Genomic DNA, 27,418 nt, shown 5'->3' with positions numbered 1-27,418 from the left:
TGGAATTCCATCACCTCCACTAGTTTTGTTCGTACTAATCCTTCCTATTTATACAGTTCATGGTGTTTTCATTGCAGGTATACTGGGGTGGTTTGCCATTCCCTCCTCCAGTGGATGGATCATGTTTTGTCAGAACTGTCCACTATGATCCATCCATCTTGGGTGGCCCTGCACACCATGGCTCATTGCTTCATTAAGTTATGCGAGCCCCTTCACCACAACAAGGCAGTGATCCGTGAAGGGGATCATAAAAAACTGGAAAACTCTTAAAGAGATGGGAATACCAGACCACCTGACCTGCCTCCTGAGAAACCTGTATACAGGTCAAGAGGCAACAGTTAGAACTATACTTGGAACAACAGACTGGTTCCAAATTGGGGAAGAGTATGTCGAGTATTGTCACCCTACTTATTTAACTTATATGCAGAGGACATCATGTGAAATGCCAAGCTGGATGAAGCACAAGCTGGAATCAAGATTGCTGGGAGAAAAAGCAATAACTTCAGATATTCAGATGATACCACCCTTTTGGCAGAAAGTGAAAAACTAAAAAGCCTTTTCATGAAAGTGAAAGAGGAGAGTGAAAGAGTTGGCTTGAAACTCAACATTCAGGAAATTAAGATCATGGCATCCAGTCCCATCACTTCATGGCAAATAGATGGGGAACAGTGGAAACAGTGACAGACTTCATTTTCTCGGGCTCCAAAATCACAGCAGATGGTGAATGCAGCCATGAAATTAAAAGATGCTTGCTCCTTGGAAGAAAAGCTATGACCAGCCTAGACAGCATATTAAAAAGCAGAGACATTATTTTGCCAACAAAGTTCCATCTAGTCAAAACTATGGTTTTCCCAGTAGTCATGTTATGGATGTGAGAGTTGAACCATAAAGAAAGCCGAGCACTGAAGAATTGATGCTTTTGAACTGTGGTATTGGAGAAGAGTCTTGAGAGTCCGTTGGACCGCAAGGAGATCCAACCAGTCCATCCTAAAGGAGATCAGTCCTGAATATTCATTGGAAGGACTGATGCTAAAGCTGAAATTCCAGTACTTTGGCCACCTGATGCATAGAACTGATTCATTGGAAAAGACCCTGATGCTGGAAAAGATTGAAGGCAGGAGAGAAGGGGATGACAAAGGATGAGATGGCTGGATGGCATCACCAACTCAATGGACATGAATTTGAGTAAGCTCTGGGAGTTGGCAATGGACAGGGAAGCCTGGTGTGCTGTGGTCCATGGGGTCACGAAGAATCAGACACGAGTGAGCAACTGAACTGAACTGAACTGATGGTTGTGAGAACTGGACCATAAAGAAGTCAGAATGCTGAAGAATTGTTGCTTTTGAACTGTGGTTTTGGAGGAGACTGTTAAGAATCCCGTGGGCAGCAAGGAGGTCAGACCAGTGACTCCTAAAGGAAATCAACTCTGAATATTCACTGGAAAGATTGATGCTGAAGTAGAAGCTCTAATACTTTGGCCACCTGATGTGAAGAGCTGATCTTGATGCTGGGAAAGATTGAAGGCAGAAGGAGAAGAGGGCAGCAGGGGATTAGATGTTTGGATGGCATCACCAATGCAGTGGACATGAACTTGCGCATACTCTGGGAGATAGTGGGAGACAGGGAAGCCTGGCACGCTGCAGTCCATGGGCTTGCAAAACATCAGACACAACTTGGTGAGTGAACAACAACAATGCTTCCTAAGGCCCACTTGACTTTACAGTCCAGGGTGTCTGACTCTCATGGAGTGATCAAACCATCATGGTTATCCAGGTCATTAAGACCTTTTTTTGTACAGTTTTGTGTGTTCTTGCCACCTCTTCTTAGTATCTTCTGCTTCTGTTAGTTTCATACCATTTCTGTCCTTTATTGTGCCCATCTTTGCATGAAATGTTCCCTTGATATCTCTTGATATTTTCTTGAAGAGATCTCCGGTGTTTCCAGTTCTATTGTTTTCCTCTGTTTCTTTGCATTATTCACTTAAGAAGTCTTTTTTCCTCTCCTTGCTATTCTTTGGAACTCTGCATTCAGTTGGATATATCTTCCCCTGTATCCTTTGCCTATAAGTGGTGTCATACAATGTTTGTCTTTCTGATTTATTTCATTTCATATGATAACCTCTAGGTCCATCCATGGTGCTGCGCATGGCATTGTTTCAGGCTTCCTGTGGTTGAATAATATTCCATTGTATATAGGTGCCACATCTTGTTTATTCATTCATCTATTGATGGACACCTAGGTTGCTTCCATGTCTTGGCTAGGGTAAATATTGCACCATGAACATTGGTACACAGGTGCTTTTTGAGCTTTAAGCTACATGGAACTGCCCCAGGGACCTTGTTAAAGTGCAAGTTCTGACTCAGTGAATCCAGGTGGGGCCCAGGAATGTGCATCCCGAGCCAGCTCCCAGGTGCTGCTGCTGCTCCTGGGGCCTCACTTAGAGACAGGCCTTAAAAACTCGCCCACACTGACTTCTTTTCATTAGTCCTTATGCTCAGGTCCTGGGGGCAGTGTGTGTTTGCTGAGTTAAAGCTGACTGAAGCCCATCAGCAGCCCATCAGATGAGCCAATAATGCCTGTTATCACCAAATTTCAACACTGAGCCCTCAGGACTGTGGGGACTGTCTGGCCCCTCATTAGCTTCTTGGCTATCAAAACGGTGTTGACATGATGGAATCCTGGGAACAAAAGAATAAATCTCAGCACAGGGTATCATTTTTCCAGGATCAGTAAATACCATTTGATTGAGCTAAGTGTCCTCTAATGAACGGAAGAGTCATCAGTTAAAATCCCAATGGCTTCTCAATTCTCTGTTCTGTTCTGCCTTCCTGTCTTGTTTGTGGGAATTGACAAGGTACAGGGGAAAGCAGTGAATACTTGGAAGATGCTTAGCACCACAGAAGAGCAAATTCACAGCCTTGGGATAATGAATAGACATGTGCACTTACTATCCTAATGTGGCAAATCTCTTCCTATTTCAGATTCCATGCATTTGCAGAGAGAACAGAGTGTGTAGAATTTCCTGCCTTTCCCATTAAGGATGGTGACAGTGTGATTACTTGGAATTCAAGGAAACTGAAAGGAAAACTCCCTCCAGGTATCTGGGGTCAAAAAGAAGTGTGTACTTTATGTCTTAATAACTCCAGATGATTCCTAGCCTTGAAAAATAAAGCACGAGGGAGAGAGACTAACCGTATCTTTTGTATTATTCATGTGGTACAAGGGCAGAGTTCATAGATGTTAATGGAGCATTTGGCAGCCTGGCAACCAGGCATAAGTGTATTTATTACCTGAGGAAGTAGCCTCAGTGAGATGTGTTTCCTAACTTGGGAAACTTCTAGAGACATGGCCCCAGGCGTGTCAGTGCAGTCTTCATTCTTGGACAGGCAGAGTGCTCTGTGGCCCAGGTTGTCTGGAAGCTATAATGAGGATGCCCGCACTTCTTGTGGGTTTTCTGCTACCTTCCCGTCAGGGCTGGCAGTGCTGCTAGCTGTACATGCTGGATGATCCTGCCTCTTGTGAGGGCCAAGGGCATACAGGAAACTCTGGAGGCTGAATGAACTTCCTCTTTCATTCAAAAGATGTGATCAGAGAGTTTAATAGGCATTGAGAACAAGCTCAGGAAATAAGTGAGAAATAGTACTGTGATTCAGGAATCCAGTTCTAGAAGCTTCCTCCGAAAGCAGGAGATGGGAGTTTCTTTGGGGAGCTGATGAAATTACTAAGCTCGAAATACACTGAGTAAACACCACCGAGAGGAGTGGAGCAGGAAGGCAGCTCCTGTGGGAATGTGAGATGACCCAGCACAGAGGGCATTAGAAGTCTGAGAAAGCCTATCCCGACCCCTATTTTCCCCCTCATTTATAATAATCATCAGAAAGATTTCTAACTTCAAACAGCCAGGAACTATTCTTTGGGGGTAGTTTGGGGCTGGGGAAGAAGTGCAGGGTACACGTTTGCAAGTTTCCTCTGTTTACATAACAGTGTTGCAGAGGCTCCAGAGAGAAGGGCTCTGGGACTGCGTTGGAGCCACTTGCCTTCGCAGCTCGGGAGTTGACACACACTTTGTGAGTTCAGATTCTGGGTTGCTCCAGAGCAGGGAAGTTTCCAGTTGAGCTCATCAGGGTCACTGCTTTGGGTCACTTACACCTTTGCTCTGATGGTGAGGTGGACATCTCCAGGGAATTTGAGAAAACATCAGTTGATAAGCAAGATTGATGCTAATCTAAGAAAAACATTAATTTAGGATGTATGCCTTGCCTTTGAAAGTAATTTATAAGATTAAACCTAGTGGGCAATGAATCAGTCAAGGTAAAGACTGTGAAATGTCACCAGCTCCCCAAGGCGCACCAGTGACCATAAATTGGGTTTAATTCAGGCCTATTGTTCCTTGGCAACTTGCTATAAAGGGAAGCATCCCCCTCCCTGTCTCTCCATCAGTTGTCTCAAGCATTTATCAGTTGAGCTCCTTCAAGGCCTTCTTTAGTCTCCTCTGGAGATAATTCCGCCTTCTGTTATGTAGAAAAGACGTACTGCCAAGTGTGGGGTTGGAGGAGCAGCGCTCAGAGAAGCGAACTGGCAACTGAAAGAAATGTCCTGCTGTTTCCGACTTTGAGGTTTCCAGAGCTTGAGTTCCCCTCACCCCATGCACTATATCAAGACTATAAACCTCTGTAGTCAAGATAATAGTTTTTAAATACTGTTGTAAAATGTACATAACATAAAATTTATCATCTTAAGGACATTCCTGACAGTCCAGTAGTTAAGACACCATGCTGCAGGGAGCATGGGTTTGATCCCAGGTTGGGGAACTAAGATCTCATATGCCAAGTGGCACAGCCAAAAAAAAAATTATCATCTGAACCATTTTTAAAGTGTTAAGTACATTCTCTAAACTCAGGAGTGTCAAGTACCTTCACTGTGTTGTGCAACCATCTCCAGAACTTTGTCCCTCTTGGAAAACTGAAACTCTGTACCCATTAAAAAAAACTCTCCATTTCTCCCTCTCCACAGCCCTGCCCCCAGCATTTACCATTCTGCTTCCTTTGTCTGAATCTGACTGTTCTAGGTAATTGGAATCACACAGCATGTGTCATTTTGTGACTGGCTAATTTTACTTAGCACATGTCCTCAGGGCTCATCCATGTTACAGCACGTGTCAGAATTTCCTTCCGTTAAAAGGCTGAATAATATTCCATTCTCTCTTTGTGTGTGTATAGGGTGCAAGTCCAAGGCTGGCCACTTTCTTTGGTGTCTAGAATTCAGTTTAATGTTTGATTCCAGTGCCCTACTATTGCAGCAGATTAGGGGAAGGTTAACCCCAGTCATTCCCAGGGATGACTGCTGAGCTTTTCCCACAGCTTGGAGATCCTCGGCTGTGCTGAGGCATCACGAGGCGACTCTAGTAGTTGGACATCTGTTCCTGCAAATTGCCCTATAATTGTCCCCTGTGCCCGTCTTATGGTCACTCCATGCTGAGCAGTTCTCTGCTGCTCCTGTGCATGGTGGCTTTGGATGTGGGAGTCCTTTGTAGATTCTACCCCGCCAACCCCACCATTTACCCTGGGCCTTCGTCCCAGGGTGCTGCAGAGACTCAGGGCCAGTTCTCACCTTATCCCAGGATGCTCTTCTCTTCTTCCCCAAGCCAAGGGGAATCTCCTTCTAATCTGGGATAATGCTTCTCTTCCTACTGCTTCTTAAAGCTGCCTGCTTTGTAAACCCCAGCACCTCTCCTCAGGGGGTGGGGGATGGGGTTAGGCTTCAATAGAAAAAGCCAGAATGTCTTATAGGCTATTTCATCTTTCTGGGCTGCCTTTTTTGGGGCAACTTTGCTGTGTTCCTGATACCTGCATCAATGTGGAAGAAGGAGATGGGGAAGAGAAAAATACAGGGAGAACAGATGAACATAAAAAATATGATCCAATGATACACATAGAGGAAAACAACAGAATGGGGAAGACTAGAGATCTCTTCAAGAAAATTAGAGATACCAAGGGAACATTTCATGCAAAGATGAGCACAATAAAGGACAGAAACAGTATGGACCTAACAGAAGCAGAAGATATTATAAAGGGGTGACAGGAATACACAGAAGAACTATACAAAAAAGATCTTCATGACCCAGATAACTACCATGGTGTAATCACTCACCTAGAGCCAGACATCCTGGAATGAGAAGTAAAATGGGCCTTAGAAAGCATCACTATGAACAAAGCTAGTGGAGGTGATGGAATGCCAGTTGAGCTATTTCAAATCCTAAAAGATGATGCTATGAAAGTGCTGCACTCAATATGCCAGCAAATTTGGAAAACTCAGCAGTGGTCACAGGACTGGAAAACGTCAGTTTTCATTCCAATCCCAAAGAAAGGTAATGCCAAAGAATGCTCAAACTACCACACAATGGCACTCATCTCATATGCTAGCAAAGTAATGCTCAAAATTCTCCAAGCCAGGCTTCAACAGAACATGAACCAAGAACTTCCAGATGTTCAAGTTGGATTTAGAAAAGGCAAAGGAACCAGAGATTAAATTGCCAACATCTGTTAGATCATAGAAAAGGCAAGAGAGTTTCAGAAAAACATCTACTTCTGTTTCATTGACTGCGTGGGTCACAACAAACTGGAAAATTCTTAAAGAGATGAAAATACCAGACCACCTCCAGACCACCTTACCTGCCTCCTGAGAAACCTGTATGCAGGTCAAGAAGCAAAAGTTAGGACTGGACATGGAACGTGGAAAGGAGTATGCCAAGGCTGTGTATTGTCACCTTGCTTATTTAACTTACATGTAGAGTACATTGTGTAAGATGCTAGACTGGATGAAGCACAAGCTGGAATCAAGATTGCTGGGAGAAATATCAATAATCTCAGATATGCTGATGACACCACCCTTATGGCAGAAAGCAAAGAGGAACTGAAGAGCCTCTTGGTGAAAGTGAAAGAGGAGAGTGAAAAAGCTGGCTTAAAACTCAACATTCAAAAAACTAAGATCATGGCATCCAGTCCCATCACTTCATGGCAAATAGATGGGAAAACAATGGAAACAGTGACAGACTTTATTTTCTTGGGCTCCAAAATCACTGCAGGTGGTGACTGCAGCTGTGAAATTAAAAGACGCTTGCTTCTTGGAAGAAAAGCTATGACCAACCTACACAGCATATTAAAAAGTAGAGCCATTACTTCACCAACAAAGGTCTGTCTAGTCAAAGCTATGGTTTTTCCAGTAGTCATGTTTGGATGTGAGAATTGGACCATAAAGGAAGCTGAGTGCCAAAGAACTGATACTTTTGAACATGTGTTGGAGAAGACTCTTGAGAGTCCCTTAGACTGCAAGGAGATCAAATCAGTCAGTCCTAAAAGAGATGAGTCCTGAATATTCACTGGATGGACTGATGCTGACGCTGAAGCTCCAATACTTTGACTACCTGATGCTACCTTTGGCTAACTGACTCATTGGAAGAGACTGATGCTGGGAAAGATGAAGGCAGGAGGAGAAGGGGACGACAGAGGATGAGATGGTTGGATGGCATCACTGACACAATGGACATGAGTTTGAGCAAGCTCTGGGAGTTGGTAATGGACAGGGAAGCCTGGCATACTGCAGTCCTTGGGTAGCAAAGAGTTGGACACAACTGAGTGACTGAACTGAACTGAATGATAAGCATAAATATGACCTTTTATAGAGATGAAACCTTAACCCCAGGATGGGCTTTCTCTGAAGGAAGATAATATATCCAGTTGCTATTTTTTATTTTATAAAATAACACCTCAGGAATCAGTGTTGGAGAATGGGAAATGGAGAGTTGGGATGCTATTGGTGACGCATGTAGGTTTGGATCTGCTCTGTTCAGTATGGGAGCCACCAACCACCTGTGGCTGTGAGCCTTGAAGTGTGAATCCAATTTGAGATGCATTGTAAGGAATCCCCTGGTGGTCCAGTGCTTAGGATTCCATGCTTTTACTGCTGGGGGCCCAGTTCAATCTCTGCTCCAGGAACTGAAATCCCACAAACTGCACCAAGTGGCAAAAAAAAAAAGAAAGGTGATGTGCTGTAAGTGAAAAATACACCTAGGATCTCAAAGACTGAGTGGGGAAAAATGCAAATTACCACATGAAAACATGTGAATTATCACAAAATGTATTTAATATAGATTAAATGTCAAACTGATAAAAATATGCATTGCATCAAATATATTGATAAAATTAAGTTCTTTCTAACTTAATTGTGGCTACTAGAAAATTAGAAATTATATATGTGGTTCACCTATTGAATTAGTATTGGATTGTATTGCTCTAGAGCCACTCTAGCTGCATCATCACTTAAGTAGCTGTGTAACTTTGGGAAAGTTATTTAACCTTTCTGCTTCCTTTTCTCATCTATAAAATGGGACTAATAAATTATTATTATATTATACTATATTATATTACTGTTTACGTGCCATGTGCTCAGTTGCTCAGTCATGTCCAACTCTTTATGACCCCATGGACTGTGGCCCACCAGGCTCCTCTGTCCATGGGATTCTCCAGGCAAGAATACTGGAGTGGGTTGCCATTTCCTTCTCCAGGGGATCTTCCAGACCCAGGGATCAAACCACATCTTTTGCATCTCCTGCACTGGCAGGTGGATTCTTTACCCCTGTGGCACCTGGGGAGCATATTGCTGTATATTATATTATTTGTGTTAAATGATGAGGAGCCGGAGAAAAATAAAGTGTTGTACTATGTTAAGGGAACTCAAATGCAATAAAATTAAAGGCCCAGACTTTGGAGCCAGACCTAAGTTTGGATTTATCGCTTAGCTATGTGATCTTAGTTAAGGTACTTAACTAATCTGATCTTTGGCTTTCTTCTTTATGAATGGAGATGATGATGTTTGGGGCTTTCCACATGGCACTAGTGGCAAAGAAGCCACCTGCCATTGCAGGAGGCATAAGAGACTTGGGTTCAGTCCCTGGGCCAGGAAGATCCCCTGGAGGAGGGCATGGCAACCCATCCCAGTATCCTTGCCTGGAGAATCCCGCGGGCAGAGGAGCCTGGTGGGCTACAGTCCATGCAGTTGCAGAGTCAGACATGACTGAAGTGACTGAGCATGCAGCATGCGTGATGACGTTCACCTTATGGGTGGTTAGGAATATATTTATATATATATATATATATGTATTTGTGTATATATGTGTGTGTGTGTGTGTATACACTGTATAAAACACTGTGTATATATTTATACACACACACACACAGTGTTTTAAGCAGTACCTGGTACATAGTTAACCAGTCAATAATTTATAAGTTGTTATTGTCATAACCATCATCCTGTGGGTTACTCTACTGTTACTACCCCCAGGTAAGCAACTTAAAGACTGAATTTGTTTACCTTTACTTCTATCATTCCAATTCTCATGTTTGTTTTAATTCTTCTGTTAAGTACATTTAGTTCTCACTTGCAGTCCATCTGCTTTGGTTTCCCAAGCCATCCCTTGGTTGACTAAAGTTTATCTTCTAATAGTTTCTCCAAGGAAGGAATCAGAGAAAAAATATCCCCAGTGTTTCCAAATGTTCTTTTCTACCTGTTATACGTAAGACATCTTGGCTGGATGGAAAGCTCTGGCTCACATTTTGTTTGCCTTGTGTGTTACGGGTTGTGCTACAGTATCTTCTCAGATCATGCTACCGAGAACTCCAAGGCCAGCTTGATTTTTTTTCCTTTCCTAAGTGACTTGTCTTTTTGCCTGGTTGCCCAGGAGTTTCTTTTATTCCACCAAGCTTTATTGAGATACAGTTGACATATAGTATTGTGAAAGTTTAAGATGTACAGTATGATGGCGTGATACACATATATTGTGAAATGATTATCACAATAAGCTTAGTTAAAGCATCCATCACCTCACATGATTATATTTTTTTGTGTTTTGAGAGCATTCAATGTCTATTCTCTTAGCAACCTTCAAGTGTGTAATACAGTATTGTTAAATATAGTCACCACACTGTACATTAGATCTCCAGGATTTATTCATCTAATAACTAGAAATTTGTACCCTTTGACCAGTTTCTCTCCATTTCTCTCACTCCAGCCGCTGACAACAACCATTCTACTTCCTCTTTCTACAACTTTGGCTTTTTTTGTTTTCACATATAAGTGAGATCATAATAGCATTTTGTCTTTCTAATTTATTTCACATAGCTGCCCTCAAGGTTCCTTCTATCTCATGACTGATTAATATTGCATAGATAGATGTTTTAAATTTTTATGCCCATAAAAAATAAAATATAAAATCACATTTTCTAAATTCATTCATCTGTCAGTGGATAATTTGGTTATTTCCATGTTATGACTGTTGTAAATAATGCTGCTATGAACATGGGAGTACAGATGTCATTTTAAGACAGTAATTTCATTTTGTTTGGTTATATAGCCAGAAGTGGGATTGCTGGATCATATGATAGTTCTATTTTCAGTTTCTTGAGGAACCTCCATCCCATTTTTTGTAGTGGCTTCACAAGTTTACATTTCCCACCAACAGTGCACAAATATTGCCTTTTCTCTACATTCTCACCAACACTGTTATCTTTTTTATAATAGCCATTCTAACAGGTTTGCGGTGATATCCTGTATTGATTTGTTTTTCTCTGATAATTAGTGATGTTGAGCACCTTTTCATGTATTTGTTGACCATTTGTATGTCTTTTCTGGTAAAATATCTATTCAAGTCTTTTGTCCATTTTAATTGGATTGTTTGTGTTTTTGCTATTAAGTTGTTTGAGTTCCTTTACATTTTCTGTGTTAAATCCTCCTAAAATAAAAGGTTGGTAAATATCTATTATACTTCCATTCTGTAGGTTGCCTTTTGTTTTACTGATAGTTTCTTTCTCTGTGCAGACAATTTTAGTTTGATGTAGCCCCACTTATTTATTTTTGCTTTTGTTGCTTGCTCTGTTGGTGTCCTACCCCCCAAAATTGTTGCCAAAACCTGTATCAAGGGGCTTTTCCCCTATGTTTTCTTCTAGTAGTTTTACAGTTTCAAAATGTTTAAATTTCTTAAGTTTAAGTCTTTAATCCGTTTAGAGTTGATTTGATGAGTGGCATAAGATAGAGGTCCAGTTTCATTCTTCTAGTGTGAATATTCAGTTTTCCCAACACCATTTATTGAAGAAACTATAATTTTTCTATTGAGGATTCTTGTTGACTTTATATGCACAGACCTAGAGACTATCATACTTAGTAAAGTCAGAGAAAGACAAGTGTCATATGATATCACTTATATATGGAATCTAAACAGAGATACAAATGAACTTGCTTATAAAACAAATAGACTCATAGACATTGAAAACAAATTTGTGATTACCAAGAGGGAGAGGGTGGGGGAGGGATAAATAAGGAGTTTGGGATTAGCAGATACACATGACTATTTGTAAAATAAATAGACAACAAAGACTTACTGTATAGCATAACTATGTCTCAATTTTTAAAATATGGGAAAAAAGGAAATTCCATTGCAGTCCAGTGATTAAGATGCTGAGCTGCCACTGCAGGGGGTATGGGTTCAATCCCTGGTTGTGGAACTAAGATGCTGTATAGTGTGGGGGGAAAAAAAGATGGGGGGGGTAAAAAAAATAAAAAAAGTAGAAAAGGAGTGAATTCCTTAGAAAAGATGATGATTTTCTGAGAGAGTTTTTGTGTCCAATACGCCTGGCAAAATGGTGTTAGGAAATCTGTTCTGCTCCACGGTATTGTTCTGAAGTCCAAAAATGGTGTGGCTGTAAAAATTTGGCTGATTCTACCTTTGGAAACTAAACTTTTTTGTGTGTTGATGAAGGGACAATGCATGAAAGAAACTAGGTATTACAAAACCAAAATTTACTTATTTTAAGGTATGTTCTGGCTGTCTGGCTTAAGGAGAAAAAGCAACCAAGTTCTTATCCTTGGAAGACATTGTGATCTTGAATTAGATATTTAAAGTTTGTGGGCCCATCACTCAGACTTGGCATCACTTCTTTGTTTCTAAGCTGTAATTTAATTTAGAAGCACCGACTGGTGCCTGTTTATGGTTTACTGAGAGCAGTTCTCTCAGAGGTCTCCTTCCTGCTCCCAAGAACTGAGTTTAATTCAATAGATGGAGCCCGAGCAGCTGCACTTCCAAAACTGTTGCCACATTGCAGTTTACGAGGCTGAGACTTTAATTATCTCCAAAGTCCTACTCCTTCTAATAATTGCTTGCCTTGGATTTCTTATTAATACTGCTCTGAGACAGTCCTCTGGTTAATTAAGCACTTATTTAATGCTTGTGTGTGCTTTGGAGTCTCAATAGGGGTGAGGAGGAAATTCAAAAGGAGTAGAAGACAAAGTTCCTATTCAGGGAACCTCAAACTCTTCAGTTCACGTCAGTTCAGTCAGTCAGTCGTGTCTGACTCTTTGTGACCTCATGAATCACAGCACACCAGGCCTCCCTGTCCATCACCAACTCCCGGAGTTCACTCAGACTCACGTCCATCAAGTCAGTGATGCCATCCAGCCATCTCATCCTCTGTCGTCCCCTTCTCCTCCTGCCCCCAGTCCCTCCCAGCATCAGAGTCTTTTCCAATGAGTCAACTCTTCGCATGAGGTGGCCAAAGTAGTGGAGTTTCAGCTTTAGCATCATTCCTTCCAATGAATATTCAGGACTGGTCTCCTTTAGGATTGACTGATTTGATCACCTTGCAGTCCAAGGGACTCTCAAGAGTCTTCTCCAACACCTTACTTCAAAAGCATCAGTTATTTGGCACTCAGCTTTCTTTATGGTTCAACTCTCACATCCATACATGACTACTGGAAAAACCATAGCTTTGACTAGATGGACCTTTGTTAGTAAAGTAATGTCTCCACTTTTTAATATGCTGTCTAGGTTTGTTATAGCTTTTCTTCCAAGGAGCAAGCGTCTTTTAATTTCACGGCTGCAATCACCATCCACGGTGATCTTGGAGCCCCCCAAAAATAAAGTCTGATGCTGTTTCCATTGTTTCCCCATCTATTTGCCATGAAGTGATGGGACCAGATGCCATGATCTTCATTTTCTGAATGTTGAGCTTTAAGCCAATTTTTTTCACTCTCCTCTTTCACTTTCATCAAGAGACTCTAATTTTTCTTCACTTTCTGCCATAAGGGTGGTGTCATCTGCATACCTGAGGTTATTGATAATTCTCCCGGCAATCTTGATTCCAGCTTGTGCTTCCTCCAGCCCAGCATTTCTCATGATGTACTCTGTATGTACGTTAATAAGTAGGGTGACAATATACAGCCTTGACGTACTCCTTTTCCTATTTGGAACCAGTCTGTTGTTCCATGTCCAGTTCTAACTGTTGCTTCCTGACCTGCATACAGATTTCTCAAGAGGCAAGTCAGGTGGTCTGGTATTCCCAGCTCTTGAAGAATTTTCCACAGGGAACCCCTTTATTCCTTGCTTTCTACCATGGGAAGAAGAATGATGATTTATATTCATATTTTCTGTGTGAATATTGGACAATTAGACTGCAGTCTATTTGCATTTTATAGTGTTCTGCTTAGAAGAAAGAGACCCCAGGAGATGAAACCATAGCCAACTGTTAAGATTTACCCACACTTGAGATTTGAAATTGCTTTTAAGACATTGTGTTGTTTGTGAAACACACATATTCATTGTCCCATGAAAATGTTAGATGTTTATCAAGGTGGTGAAATGAGTCTATTTGCTTTAAATTAAAATAAAGATCAGTCCTGGTTGTCCATTGGAAGGACTGATGTTGAAGCTGAAACTCTAGTACTTTGGCCACCTGATGTGAAGAGCTGACTCATTGGAAAAGACCCTGATGCTGGGAAAGATTGAAGGCAGGAGCAGAAGGGGACAACAGAGGATAAGATGGTTGGATGGCATCACTGACTCAATGGACATGGGTTTGGGTGGTCTCCGGGAGGTGGTGATAGACAGGGAGGCCTGGCGTGCTGCAATTCATGGTGTCACAAAGAGTTGGACACAACTGAGTGACTGAGCTGAACTGAACTGAATTAGTGGTTAATTTCCATGGGGCGAGACTGAGCAAAATATCTTAATATATAATTTAACACAAGGAACTGCGAATTTTTCCATTATAACGAAAACTACCAATTTCACTATTTTCAATCCCTTTATGGATGTAATATGTCCCCTTTTATCAGATCCATATTATAATTTTAGGTCTCTTGGAATTTTAATCACCTCATTGTTTATTATTATTTTTAAATGATTCATCACTTTCTGGAAAGAGATGTGCCTTTTTTCCTGAAAGTTCGGCCTTTGCGAGTCGTCTTCAGCTTTTTTATATCCTTAAAACTGAGTAGGCATTTAGGGCTCAGGCAGTCAGCCGAATCTCCACCCGGGGGGGCCAGTTCCTCCCCCAAGAGTCCTGGCCATGGGGAAAGGGCCACAAACTTAACAAGCTCACAGTCTGTTAATCACCTTTCTTCTCCTGCCCCTGGTATTGCTAATATTTCAGGTACTGGAGGGAGAGGTGAACCTTTCCTTGCTGTGGCATGAAGATCTAAATGTAAACAACTTACTACTTTAGGGCATGTCACTGTCAATATCCAGCACACCTAGGGCATAGCCATATGCTCAAATGATATAAGTCGGTTATATACCATTCAGAAGAGTTTCTTGCATGATTAGAGGCTGTCAGTCATGAGACAGTGCAATTCCTTGAGGAAAGAACATATTAGGTACTTGGTCATTGTTTCTTCATAAATAAATAAAAGGAGGAAGGATAGGAATTCTTACTGGAAACTCTGGATCCTGTGCTGAGTGCCTTGGAGGATATAAAGACAGAAGAGACATTATGCCCTTGCAAACAGAACCCGTAATCCAATTCTGCAGGCTGATACCATAGAAAAGCTGAAGATCACAGCTCTCGGCCCCAGGATGGCCCTGGACACAGTGCTGTGTGGTGAGCTGTGTTGTTAGCAGCTGCTTACTAAAAATAAAGCCTTGTGTTTGTGAAGGATTGACTTAAATTAGCCTGGATTCAAGGTCTGGATACACTAATTCACCATCTCTGCCCGATGCTTCTCTGTGCTCTTTGGAATTGGAGGTTGACATGCCAGGCAGCCAGGAATTGCATATGGCGCCAGCCTGTCTAATGGCATGCAGCCTGAGAGTGGGTCCTGGCAGCAAAAGCACTGAGAGCTGTGGTTGTGGCTGGTTCATTTCATGGGAATTAAGAAGGGGCAGAAGGCAGATGGCTGTTTCGTGGAGAGGCTGGGCGAAGCTTGATGATGGAATCAGGCCGGTGCCTTGATTGAAGGGTGGGGTTGGGTAAATGCAGTGGTGGGCTATGAGCCCCTGACTGGGGGCACAGGGCAGATGCAGGGGCCCTGGAGGGCTGGGAGGACAGTGCTCTGGCCGGGATCATGGTGGCAAACTATTAGAAGGGATGTACTGGGGGGCCTTGACCCCTGGATTTAAATGCCAGCTCAGGGAGTAGGGCCCTGTTCACTTGACATTGTCCACTCACCATGTATACTAAGTGCTCAATGAACAGTTGCCAAATGAATAATGGGTGTCCAGTAGTTAAGAGTCCACCTGCCAATGCAGGGGACACGGGTTCAATCCCTGGTCCAGGAGGATTCCATATGCCATGGAACAGCTAAGCCCATGTGCCACAGTTACTGAGCCTGTGCTCCGCAACTGGAGAAGCTACTGCAATGAGAAGCCCGCACACTGCAACTAGAGAAAGCCTGCACGCAGCAACGAAGACCTAGCACAGTCAAAAACAATTTATTTAATTAATTAAATTTTAAAAGATTAATGAATTGGACTCTGACAACTGGACTTTATGCTGCAGGTGAGACAAGGAAGTTTAACAGGGAGATGGTGTTTGGTGGCAGGTACTCTGTGGGCTCTTCCCCTGATACATCAAAACATACCTGACCCAGATCTCATTCATATGTTGAACTAGCCAGTCTGAAAAGTCTGTACCGGGTACAAATGACAAACAGCAGCTTGATGTGACCCCAGCTCCAACTGGTGTCAGCATTCTGGGAGCCTTCAAGTTGTTCCCACAAGGCCTAGGGGGATGTCAGGGGTTGGTGAGGGGGGAGAGTCCTTTGGGTTGGAGGATCTTTTAGGTCACCTTGGTGTCTCTAAGACACAGACCCTGTTGCTGTGCATGGCAGGTCTCTAGATGGCTTATACCTTGATGGTCGGGATCCACTGTGGTTTCATCTCCTCTGGTTTGACCTGGAGAATTTCAAACTCACAGAGCTTTCTGAATACTGAAATTTCTTGTGTCTCATCCCCCACACTCTTCTATTTTCAGTGGGGCTGTCTCCTTGGCTGCAGCTGTTTTGATTTTCCAGCTAAGTTCCTTAGAACTGACCCAGATAAAAATGATAGCCCTTTCTGACTGCCTGTAGGATAACTTGAAATAAAAGCTCTACTTTCTGGGGACTTCCCTGGTGGTCCAGCGGGCTAAGACTCTGAGCTCCCAGCGCAGGGTTCCTGGGTTCATTGCTCCCTCATCAGGGAACTGGATGCCACATGCTGCAACTAAGACCCAGCACAGCCAAATAAATAAATTTTTTTTTAAAGTCATAAAAAAACCCCTCTACCTTCTAAGTTAAGCTTTTTATTGCCTGTGTTTTTTTCTTGTCTACTAGCTGGTTTTGTTTCATTCTGTTTGTTTTTAGAGCAAACCTAGTTAAATGGGTGCTGCTGCTAAGTCGCTTCAGTCGTGTCCAATTCTGTGCGACCCTAGAGACGGCAGCTCACCAGGCTCCCCTGTCCCTGGGATTCTCCAGGCAAGAACACTGGAGTGGGTTGCCATTTCCTTCTCCAATGCATGAAAGTGAAAGTGAAGTCTCTCGGTCGTGTCTGACTCTTAGCGACCCCATGGACTGCAGCCCACCAGTCTGCTCCATCCATGGGACTTTCCAGGCAAGAGTACTGGAGTGGGTTGCCATATAATTCTGTTTGTTTATTTTATTTTTGGCTGCGCTGGGTCTTTGTTACTGCTCTGGCATTTTTCTAGTTGTGGTGAATGGGGACTACTCTTTAGTTGCAGTGCTCAGGCTTCTCATTTCAGTGGCTCATCCTTGTTGCAGAGCACAGGGCTCTAGGGCTCATGGGCTTCAGTAGTTGTGGCACATGGGCTCAGTAGCTGGGGCTCCCAGGCTCTGGAGCACAGAGTAGTTAAGGTGCCCAGGCTTAGTGGCTCCCCAGCATGTGAAATCTTCCTGGATCAAGGATTGAACCGTGTCTTCCTCATTGGTGGGTGGATTCTTTATCACTGAGCCCACAGGGAGGCCCTAGGTGGGTTGCTTTGAGTTGTTTTGTTTCCCTATCCCCAGTGTTGGAATGTGTAGCTGCCTAATTTTAAACCAGTGGAGTGATAGTTTAGTGACTCCTTGGTCAGGGGAGCACATCCCAGCTCACTGCTGCCCCTTAAACACACTTTCCTGTCCTCGGATCAGTGAGTGGCCACTGTATTTCCTTGGAAGCTTTTCCTTTGATACTGAAGGAGTGGTCCACTTCTTGACATATCATTGACAAGTCTGGGGAAAATGGAAAGCCTTGACTCATTTGAGACTTTTAATGAGAGAAGTCTGCTACTTAACACGTCTAGGCTGAAGCAAGCAGCTGGAAGTCAGTTTTGCTGTCACAGGGTCAGAAAGTCCTGTGGGCTCCAGGTTTGCAGTTGGCAGCAGCCTGCGATATTTTTGGAGTTCGCAGCGTGGAGCTGGGCACTCATCACATTTCACTCCTGGGGCTGTTGATGGCTGCAGAGCACTGGTGGCTATCCATCTCTGTCAGGGATTGTCACTTGCTTCTTAATGAATACGGCTATTAATACTGTCTCACTCGCTCAGTCTTTCAGGAGGGCAAAGCTCTGGTGTCCCTCAACTTCACCATGCCCTTCTGGACTACATTTTAAGAGTCAGGAACGTTGACTCTGGTCTGCCCTGGTCTGTCCTGGTGGTTTTAGGTCAGTCCTTTGAGGGTGGATAAATCTCCTGCATCATCTCCTAGACCTGATGGTGGTCCCTCATTCTCTGTGACTGTGGGATCTCGGGCATCTGTGGACTGTTAAATGGGATGCCATTGGCATCTGCTGGGGGAGGGGCTGCAGGGGCCTCTATAAACCAGTCACCCCTTTTCCAGAACAACCAGTCAGGGTGCTGAGTTGGTACAGTCACACCAACTTGGATTTGATACCCTGCTCTGCCACTTTTGACCTTGGTATGAGCTTGGACAACTAGCTCTGCCTCCATTTACACAGCTGGGAAACAGAAACAGGAGTAGAATTTGCCTGCAGAGCTGTGGTGAAGAGAGATGAAAAAGTGTTTAGAGAGCCCTAAGCACAAGGCCAGGCACATGGCAGGTACTCTGAAAAGGTATTTATCATTAGAGTACTGGGACTCAGCTTACTTAAGTAAAAGCATCACTGTTCTCTGAGCCAACTGCATACGGTCTGTGAAATAGATCTGTTGTGTATGTTTTTTTTGGGGGGAGTAAACTTTTTTGAAATGGAATCTTTAAAGCTAGAGAATACATCTGCTATCTACACAGCCTTTCAGAAGCACCCCAAAGCAGAGACTCCCCTGTAGCCCCCATGATGCCTTAAGTGGTGCCAGGTGGTGGCTGGGCCCACAGATGCCACTGAAAATGGGTGAGTGGCATCTGCTAAGTGTGGTTGCCTGTTGGAGTTGCCACTGACCTCATATCCACAGCAGACAAGGTGGAGAGAACTGTAGGTAGAGAGAACTGTAGCTGTAAGAAAGGCCCACATGCTCTTTTTTTTAAAGATTTTTTTAAAAATGTGGACCATTTTTAAAGTTTTTATTGAATTTGTTACAATATTGTCTCTGTTTTACATTTTGGTGTTTTGATTCCAAGGCCTGTGGGATCTTAACTCCCCAGAACTGAACCCACACCCACTGCATTGGAAGGTGAGCTCTAAACCACTGGACCACCGGGCAAGTCCCACCCACCTGCTCTTTGTGGCATCTTGCAAAACTATAGGATGATATCACCACCAGCATATTGATACTAATGCTGTCAATATGCCGCCCCAGGTTCCCTCGTGTTGCACTTTTATAGTCACACCCATCTCCCTCCTGCTCCTACACTGTCCTTAACCTCTCAAACTACTCACATGTTAGAGCCAGGATCTTAGTGGAGGCAGACCTTCTATCCCAGCCTTGGACCTCTTACCCATGGGATGAACTTTGATTGACTGAATGATTGACTGCTACAATGATATAAATATCTATATTTAATTTAGCCATATTATTAAAAAAGAAAAAAAGACACACAGCCAGACCAAAACCTTAACTGAGACAGCAGAGTTCCAGAAAATGAGGCCAAAGTATTGTTAGCACATTAGGGAAAAATACCAAGTTGTGAAGGTGGTTTCAGAGGATCAAAAAGTCTCAGCTTGGTCAAGAAAGGTGAGGGGTATTGCTTTCATAGACCGTTGAGTTTCCCTGCCCCACAGTGATAACTCTGGCTTTCATTGGATGCTTTTTGAATATTTTTACTCTTTATTTTATTTGAGTGTTATTAATAAACTAATCTTAAAATATACTGGCTGCTACAAATATTTCCTTTGTGAGGACTTATTGCATCCTAAAGTCTGCATTTATGATTTCTTGAGATGACAGCATTTTCTTAGGGATTTCACTTCTGAATCTCAGAAAGAATTAGTGGGAAAAATGGAATTTGATGTTCAGAAATATTATAGAAACTTGGCCAGGGTGTGCCAGGCCTGCTCAGACCATCAGAGGTTCTGGAGCCTCCTGCAGTCACTTGCTCACACGTGTTTCCCTTTCAGGAGCAGGGGTCAGAGAAGATGTGTTTCTCATCTGGAGGGAGATGGAGGAAGCTGGCAGCACATTGGCCCAGATGCGGAGGCTGGTGGCCGAGACTCCCAAGACCAGTGTGGCCACAACAGACCATGGTGGGTGCTGTTGACAGGCACGAGTGTGAACAAGTCAATACTGAGTTGTAACTGCTACTGATCGGGGATTGGGACTGTTCCCATGTTCCTTACCAAGGAGAGCTCCTTAGTCCAGCTGGCAGGAGCTCCTGAGGGACTCTCCAGAGCTCTGTTGTGTGTGTGTCTGTGTATGCATGCACATGTGTGTGTCTTTTGGTTGTCAAAGCAAAACCAGAGATGGACAGTCAAATGGTTAAAAAAACCAAGGGTCTATTCAGGGACTATTGCAAGAAGGGAAAAGAGACCTCAGTATGGAAGTGGAATCGGTTATTAATAAACATGAGCAAGTGGGGATTTGCACCCAAGGAGCAGGGTGGAGGGCTGCTGGATGGAAAATTACTGAGAAGAAACATCAGAGATCAAAGGGGGTTTCTGGCTAAACCTATCTGACAGGATTCTTGCTGAAAGTAGGTTGAGGTGATCAGATATCACCTGGGGATAGTTGGGTATGAGGAATCTTTCTCAGATGTGGAGAGGGAGGGATCCTGGATAAACTATCTTAGCAGGATTTTTGCTAAAATTGGGTGATGCAAAGACAGACATAGAAGTCCATGGGTCAAGAGCCAGCTGAAAAGAGGATTCAGAGGAGCCTGAGTTTGGAGTGAGCAATATGGTTGTAAATACCAGTTCTATCATTAGATTAACCTGACTGTCTCTTTGAGCCTTTGATTATTTGTCTGTGAAATAATCATAATACTGGTCTTGAGAGATTCTTGTAAAAATTAAGATAAATAATGCATGCTTTGCACCAAGGAGGTTCTTGGTAACTGTTAGCTCAATCTTTTCTCTTTCACAATTAGGGCAATGAGTATACTGATTCTCATCCCTGAGTTCTTGAGTTAGTAAAGGATTTTCCTCTGTAGTCACTAGTTTCATTTAGGGCACAGCTATTAATGATAGTAGTTAGTACATACCTTAAATGTCAGGCACTGTTCTGAGTTCTTCATAGGTATTAGCTCATTTCATCGTTGCTACAATCTTATGAGATAGATGCCGCTATTATCTCCATTTAAGGCTAAATAACTTGCCCAAGGCCATGCTAGAACTAACGAAGCCAGGATTCAAAACCGAGTTCCTCATTAAGAATACTGATGTCTGGCTCCAAGCACAGACATTCTGATTTAATCCATAAAGGATGAAGTCTGGACACTGGGAGATTTTTTTTTTCTCTCTCAGTCTGGACATTGGGAGCTCCTCAGACAATGATAATGTGCAAAAAATCTGGGAACCTCTGCCATGCTATATTGCTCCTGGTGCCCTGCCTGTGTTACAGAGGCATCTGTGAGGGAAGAGAGCAAGGAGGCCAGGCTGGCTAGGGGAGAAATGGGAAGAGGACATGAGTAGAGGGAGGAAGGGGTGAAAGGCAGAAGTGAGCTTGTCCAGTATGACTTGGTAAAATCTTGGCAACACTGACTTTTCCCCATGAGTGGGTGTCCTGACTTGGGTCTGGGGTGGCAGCAGTGGCAGTTGCTTTGCAAGGACCAGCTCTCTGGGCTTTCCAAGAAGGGACCCAATCAGGCTAGTCCGGAGGGACTGCTCACTTGTAGGGACACCTCTCCCTCCCCCAAAGGTGATCTTAGAGTCAAATACTCAGAGAGTCCTCTGCCATCCTGAGAGAAGAATGAAAATGAAGCAGGGCACCTGGGATACTCCAACATCCATACCAGGCAAAGAGAATAGTGATCCTGCTACTAAGGTGTTTGTTTTGGGGAGCACGATGGACTGAATTGTGTCTCCCTCAAATTCAAATGTTGAAGCTGTAACCCCAATGTGTCTGTATTTGGAGATAGGGCCTTCAAGGAGGAAATTAGAGGTAAATGAGATCGTAAGGGTGAGGCCCCAATCTAAGAGAACTGGTGTCCTAATAAGAAGAGGAAGAGACACAAGAGACCTCTCTCACTTCACACATCACATAAAGGAAAAGCTACATGAAGACACAGCCAGAAGATCGACATCCACAAGCCAGGAAGAGATGCTTCACCAGAAACCAAACCTGTAGGCACCTTGATCTTGGACTTCCAGCCTCCAGAAATGTGAGAAAATAAATTTCTATTTTAGTCACCTAGTCTGAAGTATTTTTTGGCATCTTGAGCAAACTAATACAGGGAATAGTTAAACTTGGGGTACTGTTGAGGGTAACAAGGTTTTTAGATATTGTTTCTAAAGGAAACAGAAGGGTTGTTGGCCTCTGTAATTTTTAGAGGGATAGATTGTCATCCCTTTGTTTCAATCTAATAAACATGAACACATACCCAGAATTAAAACCAAAATGACTTCAAGCATAAATTTTCAAGATGCTTTTAGTGTACCATTTCTGTTTAAAAAGGAAAATTTGGATACACAAATTTCCACTTCTGGATTCCCACAGAAGCTTTTGTAACCTTGCTTTGGCTTCAGAGACTGGCTGCTCCTGTTGCCGTCCACAGCCCAGTGTTATTGAGTCAAATGCTGTGTCAGCCAAGACCTTGGGTCTGCTTTGTGTGAAGGTAGTGGCCTTTCCCATGTTTAGCTGCCAGGGCCTGTGGGTCAGAGGAGATAGGGTAGTTATCTGGAGAGGGGAAGGGTCAGAATGGAAGAGATCCGATGGACTGTCATTACAAGTGGAACCTTCATGTGTATTAAACAAAGTCTCCCTTCCTGAACATGGCAGCCCCTCACCTGCCCCCCCAGGCTAGGTGCACTGGTTCAGGGACCAGCTGGCACCTATAATCATAGGATCAGAAGGGCAGTTTCTGGCACGGATGACTCATCAGCCTGATGCCTGGAATGAGAAGATGGTGAGGCCACACACACTCTGGCTGTTAGTAATTTTGACCTCTTTTTAATTACCAAGAGTGGTACATGAGAATTCCCTAAGGGAAACAAAAAACTGACTGAAATACACAAAGCATTGGTTTTTAAAGACACTGGATACTAAGTATCAAAGGCCAGAGATCCCTGAGAGATACAGGAAAATCCAAGGAAAACTCTGATTGTCTCAGTTTAAAGGAAATCCAACCAGTCCATTCTGAAGGAGATCAGCTCTGGGATTTCTTTGGAGGGATTGATGCTAAAGCTGAAACTCCACTACTTTGGCCACCTCATGCGAAGAGTTGACTCATTGGAAAAGACTCTGATGCTGGGAAGGATTGGGGGCAGGAAGAGAAGGGAACGACAGAGGATGAGATGGCTAGATGGCATCACTGACTCGATGGACTTGAGTCTGAGTGAACTCCGGGAGTTGGTAATGGGCAGAAAGGCCTGGTGTGCTACGATTCATGGGGTCGCAAAGAGTTGGACACGACTGAGCAACTGAACTGAACTGAACTGAATGCTTTGCCATGGTGTAAGAAGAAGGAGCACAGCAAACTTCAAAGTTTGGGAGGTAGAGCTAAGGATCCAGGAGATCAAGATATCTAGATTTCATAAGACAAAGTAATAGAGAGGACTCTCGAAATCTGCCAAGAGTCCCTCTTGTGATTTCTGCTTATCCTAATCACTCTGTGAGGAAATTACCCAAGGCTGGGAAAGACCCACTGGAAAGAATTAGAAAGAAAGGGTTTAGAGCTCATGAAGAGTGAAGAAGAATGCCTGTTTTCACCAGCCGATTTGGAAAAATTTATGTCATAGAGCACTGAGTAGACTGCTTGGGAAGGTCTTACCTCAGTCATGGGGAATGACTAGCCTTAAAGAGCCCTGAGCCCTCCTGAGGAAGCATCAAAGCAAGACATGAAAGGAGAGAATTCTTTATGTATAACTCAACTGCATCTCAGAACAAAGCTCAAGAAGATTTATAAGAATATAAAAGCATCCAGTATCCAACTAGGTAAAACTCACAATGACTGGCATCTGATCAAAGATTACCAGGCATGAAAAGAAGGCTGTGCCCCTTGCTAATCAATCAACATTGACACAGATGTTAGAATTGACAGAAGAAGACAGTAATTATAACTGTATTCCTATATTCAAAAAGTTAAGTAGAGTCAGGGAAGTATTTTTTAAAAAAATACATGCTGAACTCTTACAGATGAAAACTTTTAGGCAAGAAAATATCTTAGGTGAAAACATGCTGAACAGAATCAATGGCAGATTAGACACTGCAGGAAAGAAGATGGGTGATCTTGAAGACATAACAAGAGAAACTATTCAAAATGAGACACACAGAGAAAAATAACGAGAATAAATAACAAAAACAAAGAACAAACAGAAGAGCATCAGTGAATATAGGTGGAATTCCTGAGGAGAGGGGAGGAGGCAGAACAGGAAAATATTTGAAGAAATAAAGATTGAAAATTTTCCAAACTTGATGAAAGTTATAACTTAGAGATCCAAGGAATTTGGGGAATGTCAAGTACAAGAAAATGAGGGAAACTGTACCAAAGAACATCACAATCAAATTGCTCAAAACCACTGATAAGGAAAAAAATCTTGGGACTTCCCTGGTGGTCCAGTGGTTAAGATTTCATCTCCCAGTGCAGGGAACACAGGTTCCATCCATGGTAAGATCCTACCTACCTCTTGGCCAAAAATCAGAACATAAAACAGAGCATGTATTGCAAAAAAAATTCAATAAAGACTTTTAAAATGGTCCACAAAAAACAAAAGAGAAAATTTTAAAAGCAACCAGAGGGAAAAAAGACATTTTCTGTAGAAAGGAACAGAGATAAGCACAATAGTAGATTTCTCATTGCAAGTGAAAAGACAGTGGACTAACATCTTATTTTTTTCATTCAATACCCTAAACTGTCAATCTAGAATTCTGTGTTTTGTAAAGATATTTTTTCAAAAACAAAGGCAAAATAAAGGTATTTTTTATCTTTACCTACAGCAGAAAAGAATTATCAGTGCATCTGCACCGTGAGGAAATCCTTCAGGCAGGAGGAGAATGATGCTTTTATGTGGGAAGAAATGAATGGAAATATGGTCTACCTAAAGGCATAAAAGGCTGGAAATAACTGTAGATAAACACATGATGTTTTGCTATTTAGATAGTTTTAGAAAGCAATTTCTGTTTAAGCAAAAGTAGTAATAGTGTGCTGTGAGGTCTGTGTGTGCATGCTATGTCACTTCAGTCATGTCCAACTCTACAACCCTATGGACAGTAGCCTGCCAGGCTCCTCTGTCCATGGGATTCTCTGGGCAAGAATGAATACTGGAATGGGTTGCCATTCCCTTCTCCAGGGGATCTTCCCTACCCAGGGATCAAACCCGTGTCTCTTATGCCTCCTGCATTGGCAGGTGGGTTCTTTACCACTAGTACCACTAGGAAGCACCTGTGAGGTCTATATGATATATATAAAAGTTAAGTGTTTAACAATAGTAGCATGAAAGACAGGAGGGGAATCACAGCATTATTCATAAGTTCCAAAGATGAACAACCCAAATGTCCACCAATAGATGATGGGATAAACAAAATGTGGTCTGTATGTGCAGTGGAATATTATTCAGCTTTAAGAACGAAACTCTGACACATGCTACAGCATGGATAAACCTTGAAAACATTATGATAAGTGAAATAAGCAGACACAAAAAATGATTACCATGGGCTGGGGGAGTAGGGAATGGAGAGAGTCATTTAATAGGTACAGAGTTCCTTTCTGGGATACTGAAAAGTTTTGGGGTTGGATAGTGATCCAATAGTGTGAATGTGCTTAATGTCACTGAATTGTTCATCTTAAAATGGTTAAAATGATAAATTTCACATTATGTATATTTTACCACAATTATTAAAAAAGAAATCCCACTGCATTGCCAAAAAGAAATTCAGAAGGGGAGAAAAGGAAATATTATGCTATTGTAAGGTTCTTTAAAAAAATTTTTTTTTTTAAATTTATTTTACTGTGTCAGGTCCTAGTTGTGATGTGAGGGATTTTTCTCTCTAGTTGTGGCTCATGGGCCTAGTTCCCCCAAGGTACATGGGATCTTAGTTCCCTGCCCAGGGATCATATCTGTGTCCTCTATAGTGCAAGGTGGATTCTTAACCACTGGACCACCAGGGAAGTCTCTGTTATACAGTTCTTATAGCATATGGGGGATAGTATAATATCCATTGAAATTATCCATCCAAATATCCACTGGGCTTCCCTGGTGGCTCAGACGGTAAAAATTCTGGCTGAAATGCAGGAGAATGGGTTCTATCCCTGGATTGGGAGGATCCCTTGGAGGAGGGAATGGCTACAGTATTCTTGCCTGAAGGGGACAGAGGAACCTGGCTGGCTACAGTCGATAGGGTCGCAAAGAGTTGGACATGACTGAGTGACTAACACACACACATGTTGAAGATGTGTACTCTAAATAAGGGCTTCCCTGATAGCTCAGTTGGTAAAGAATCCACCTGCAACACGGGAGACCCCAGTTCGATTCCTGGGTTGGCAACATCCCCTGGAGAAGGGATAGCTACCCACTCCAGTATTCTTGGGCTTCCCTTATGGCTCAGCTGGTAGAAAATCTGCCTGCAATGCAGGAGACCTGAGTTTTATCCCTGGGTTGGGAAGATCCCCTGGAGAAGGGAAAGGCTACCCACTCCAGTATTCTGGCCTGGAGAATTCCAGGCCTTTTGGCCTGGAGGGTCGCAAAGAGGTGGAGGCGACTTTCAGTTTCACTTTTCACTCTAAATAAAGTACCCATTAAATAACAAAACAAGCCAACAAACAAGATAACTTGGAATTGAAAATACTCAATCCAAAAGCTGTCTTGGGACTTCCCTGGTGTGGATGAGAAACTGCCTGCCAATGCAGGGAACACGGGTTCGATCCTTGGTCTGGGAAGATTCCACATTCTGTGGGCAACCGAGTCCTTGCACCACAACTACTGAGCTCATGTGACACAACTGTGGAAGCCCACACGTCCTAGAGTCTGTGCTCTGCAACAACGGAAGCCGCCGCAACGAGAAGCCTGTGCACCATAATGAAGAGTAGCCCCTGCTCCCCACAACTCAAGAAAGCCTGCACACAGCAACAAAGACCCAATGCAACAAAACACATAAATAAATAAACAAATAATTAATAATTCTTTTAAAATGCTATCTGGAAAAAAAGAACAAAGGACAGATGGCGCCAATAGACAACAAATAACGAAGTGATTGACATAAACCTAAGCATATGTATGTCAAAACTTAATGTGTATAGTTTATTGTTATCAATGATGAATATACCTTAACACAGCTGTTCATAGATAAAGTAAAAGAGGAGATGTGGAGGACTTCCCTAGAGGTCCAGTGGTTAAAACTTAGAGCTTCCAATGCAGGGGGGCGTGGGTTCAATCCCACATGCTGTGTGGTGTGGCAAAAAAAATTAAAAAAAATTTTTTTTAAGAATATGCATCATTCCTGAGGTGCTGAACTGTTTCAAGACTTGTTGGCACATCTGAGCATTCTATGTGTGTGTATGCCAGTTATGGCAATCGAACAAGATTATGACTTTTCTCACAAAATGTTCAAGACTTCAGCTCAAAAAATTTCAGGAAGT

At 42.8% G+C, this 27,418-nt stretch overlaps 1 protein-coding gene across 1 annotated transcript in view; it reads left to right on the top strand.

Moving 5' to 3' along the window:
• VWA3B (von Willebrand factor A domain containing 3B) overlaps positions 1-27,418 on the top strand; it is a 189,239-nt gene that overhangs the window by 35,547 nt on the left and 126,274 nt on the right. Inside the window, exons 7-8 of the mRNA XM_069581934.1 lie at positions 2,982-3,097; positions 19,809-19,934. Of these exons, the coding sequence (XP_069438035.1) occupies positions 2,982-3,097; positions 19,809-19,934 (242 nt within the window). The remainder of the gene's footprint in view (positions 1-2,981; positions 3,098-19,808; positions 19,935-27,418) is intronic.

The sequence above is a fragment of the Ovis canadensis genome, chromosome 3 (assembly GCF_042477335.2).
Source record: "Ovis canadensis isolate MfBH-ARS-UI-01 breed Bighorn chromosome 3, ARS-UI_OviCan_v2, whole genome shotgun sequence".
Classification (NCBI taxonomy): Eukaryota; Metazoa; Chordata; class Mammalia; order Artiodactyla; family Bovidae; genus Ovis; species Ovis canadensis.
This window is presented reverse-complemented; position numbering and strand designations above follow the sequence as displayed.